The following is a 3,397-nucleotide window of genomic DNA, read 5'->3' on the forward strand; positions in this document are numbered from 1 at the left end:
AACAAGCTGGCTGTGTGGTTGGGAAACCTAGCCAAGTTGATGAGAAGGAGCCACGGCTAAACCCGACTCAGCCAAAACGAGGGGTGGCCAGGCCCCTGGTTAGTGGGTGGTTTGGTTCTTGGGAACGTGATGGCCCTACTGGTCCATGTAGATAGAGAGATGGATACTTCTCATAGATAATATATTGCTATATTTGTTAAGGTGTTTATATGGGATGGCTGATATTATCTTTCCAAACCGTTGGTTAGGTAGTTGAACTAACAAAAAAAAACATCTAATACTAAAATGACCTTCTAATCCTCATAATTTAACGAAAATACCATCTTCATGTAGTAAATGACTGACATAAATATGTACTTATCCCATCATGACCAGAAATAAGATGGAATAAATGAAGAAGCTCCACGAGTACTAGGCCTTGGTGGCTTTCATAAAAACCCATTTTAATAACCATTTACTAAAAAGCAGCTTATTATTCAATACATTTACTAAGTAACCAGTCTCATTTACTCCTATTTCTGTTTACTTATTTAAGATTCCTATTTGTATTAATACAATAAACCCACTTAAAATTAATAAATAACTTGACCAAATAAGATAGCTAGCCGGCCCCAGTATTTTTTTACTAGGAAAAGAAGGGAAAAAAACCCTCCTTAACTACAATGCATGTAAATACTACCAAAGAAAAAGCTAAGAGTAGATATGTCTCTTCACCCAGAAAAACTATGTTCCCAACCAATACCACAGTCCCAGAGAGAGAGAGAGAGAGAGAGAGGAAACTCAGGAACTAAAACACAGAATTGTGAAAATGACCTGAAACTTAACATTGTAAAGAAAACTCAAAAACATGGAAAAAATACAGAAGAAATGAAAATCTAACATCAATTTCTCGTTTTTTGAGATGGTAATTAAGTTAAAAGAATTGATGAATGACCTAAATATAGGCCCCATAATTTTTCAAATAAATACATGGTCAAAGAACAATTGCCATGTAGGCAAGTAATAACCTATATTTGGAGTATATACCTACCCATATTGATATTTTTTTAGTTTATTATAATTAAAAACACACTTACTTTAAATTACTACTAAAATATCGTGATGAGAATTGAGAAGTTGATGATATAGAACCATATTGATGGGAAGATTAGGACTCATGAGCCCCTCAAGGCCAATGTGTGAGACCAAGTTGAGAGGAACAAGCTGCCTTCAGTGTATTTATTCAAATTGAAAACAACCAAAACACCAAACCAGAAACGAAAGAAGATGCAAAGGAACAGCAAGATAGATAAAAGCCACTGAGATGAAAGAGAAGAATTGAAAATCTTCTCTGGTTTATTTTATTCTCTCTTCTGCCTTCCTTTAATTTGAGTTCAATATACTCTTTGTTTTCCCTCTTTTAGCCGTTGCCCGTTGGATTCGATTCTCCTCTCTCACATACTTACACATACACACCGACTATGTGAGCAATGAATGAAGGCACCCTGCACTTGTAATTGCAATATTTACTGCATTTTTTCTTCTGCAAACATCTTGGGATTTTTTCCACAATTAATACATTTCCTGGCCTCAATTTACACTCATCTTCTATCAATCCTTCAATTCAATTCAATCCTCCCTCCCCCCCCCCCCCTCTCTCTCTATTTCTATTCCTTTCTCTCTCTCTCTCTCTACTGTCTCTCTATATACCCTCCAACCCTCTCCATTAATAAATTAAGATTTAAGGAAAATCCATCTCCCTCCCTCTCTCTCTCTCTCTCCTTCAGCTCATTATATAATGGCCACAGAGGTTAAACACCATCATCATCAACAACAACAGCTAGACCGTGTTGGTGGTACTAGTGGTGGTGTTGATTGGAGTGGCGGTACGCCCATAACTGATGCTGGTTTTGGTGGTGTTGCTGGTTGTTATGTCACCACTTCAGTCGGCCTAGCCCATCCTGGCCGAAACATCCCAGTCACGCTCGATCTCTTCCATTCTAAGCTTGCTTCTTCCTCGGTCGAATTACAGAAGCCTTCTCCTCCTCTTCCTTTAGGTTGGCAGAAGTTGCTTGACCCCAAGGTAACGTGCCTTGACTGAGTCTCACGGTCTCCATTTCTATTAACACAAAGACAATCATACTTACCATTATCTCTTCATCTTTGTTGAATTAGTTTGTGCTTGATTTGATGATACTGTTTCATTATGATAGAAAGATATGGGGTGACTTTGTTTTAGATGATTTCTATAATTTGGTTCTGTATGCATAGACCGGCGCCATCTGCTACACCAGCAAGGACACCCAAAGCCATTCGATCGCAGAGGCAGCCATGAGCCGCAACGGGAAGAGCCCAAAGCTAGACTTGAAGCTGAACCTGTCACCACCAAGAGCCAATCCGCAAGTTGAGTCGCCTGACCGGTCATCATCTCCGTCTCCACCAAGCTCCTGTGTGTCATCGGAGCAGAGTCCAGAACAGACCCACCGCAATTCCAACAGTCCTGAAGCGACCTCAATGGTGTTGGTTGGTTGCCCTCGTTGTCTCATGTACGTTATGTTGTCGGAAGACGACCCCAAGTGCCCGAAATGCAAGAGCACCGTTTTGTTGGATTTCCTTAACGATAACAACAACAGCGGCAGTAGCAGTAAGAATACCAACAAGACAAGGAAGAACTAGTATTCTACCTCTGTTATTAGTTATCACTAGTTCCTATAGTCTCTCTCTCTCTCTCCCCACGGCCGGCTTCTACTTTTTTTCTTTTTCTTGTTTTTCTCACGATCTAACCATGGAATATCGGCAATATCAATATAGATAGTGTTCTGCTTAGTTCTGCTTCTCTCCCACTTTGGCTGAAGATAATGTAAATGGGTTAACTGCAACTGCCCAGACTTTCTCATCATCAGATGTTACGTATAAACCTCTCTCTCTCTCTCTCTCTCTCTCTGTATATATGTATATAATATCTATTTTTAGTTTTTTAATATTTAATATTTAGGGAAGTGATAAAAAGGTAAACAGTGAAATTCCCGAAAAACAAGGATAGACCAACAAATTGCATTAAGAAATTATAAAAACCTTTTTTGAAAGCTATAAATTGAAGAACATGGTTTTCTAAAGCAAAGATTATTTTTGTTAAGCATGTGTATGCAATGTAAACAGGAGCTTTTACCTTGAACCTTGAAGAAATCTCTAGTCTCTCTTGTTGACATTTATCCATATAGGATTTTGTTAGGGGCAGAAAAAAAAAGAATTACAGATCTAATGGATTATGGATAAAAAGATAGACAGAGAGGGGGGTGTTATCAAATATCAAAGTAAAAAGTTTAAATGGGGTTGGAGGGGATGGGGAGGAAGTGGGGTTGGGTAGTTCGAGCATTGAAAAGAAGGCGCTATTTTGGATTTAATCTTCATAAAAACA

The 3,397-nt window shown here is 38.7% G+C and overlaps 1 protein-coding gene across 1 annotated transcript; it reads left to right on the plus strand.

The window, feature by feature from the left end:
- The first annotated feature begins 1,166 nt into the window (after window positions 1-1,166).
- LOC148871299 (uncharacterized) lies at window positions 1,167-2,896 on the plus strand. Its single transcript, XM_088968030.1, has 2 exons — window positions 1,167-2,062; window positions 2,251-2,896. The coding sequence occupies exons 1-2, from the start codon at window positions 1,778-1,780 to the stop codon at window positions 2,653-2,655; spliced, it is 690 nt and encodes a 229-aa protein (XP_088824156.1). The 5' UTR covers window positions 1,167-1,777; the 3' UTR covers window positions 2,656-2,896.
- Window positions 2,897-3,397: the final 501 nt, after the last annotated feature.

This window comes from Nelumbo lutea, chromosome 2, assembly GCF_056320005.1.
Source record: "Nelumbo lutea isolate HS-2025 chromosome 2, American lotus-T2T, whole genome shotgun sequence".
Lineage (NCBI taxonomy): Eukaryota > Viridiplantae > Streptophyta > Magnoliopsida > Proteales > Nelumbonaceae > Nelumbo > Nelumbo lutea.

What these genes read in the sequence shown, in the direction of transcription:
- LOC148871299 (XM_088968030.1), top strand. Translation starts at nt 1,778, where the DNA reads ATGGCCACAGAGGTTAAACACCATCATCATCAACAACAACAGCTAGAC. An exon ending in AGAAGTTGCTTGACCCCAAG is followed by an intron (nt 2,063 to 2,250) that starts GTAACGTGCCTT and finishes CTGTATGCATAG; the next exon opens with ACCGGCGCCATCTGCTACAC.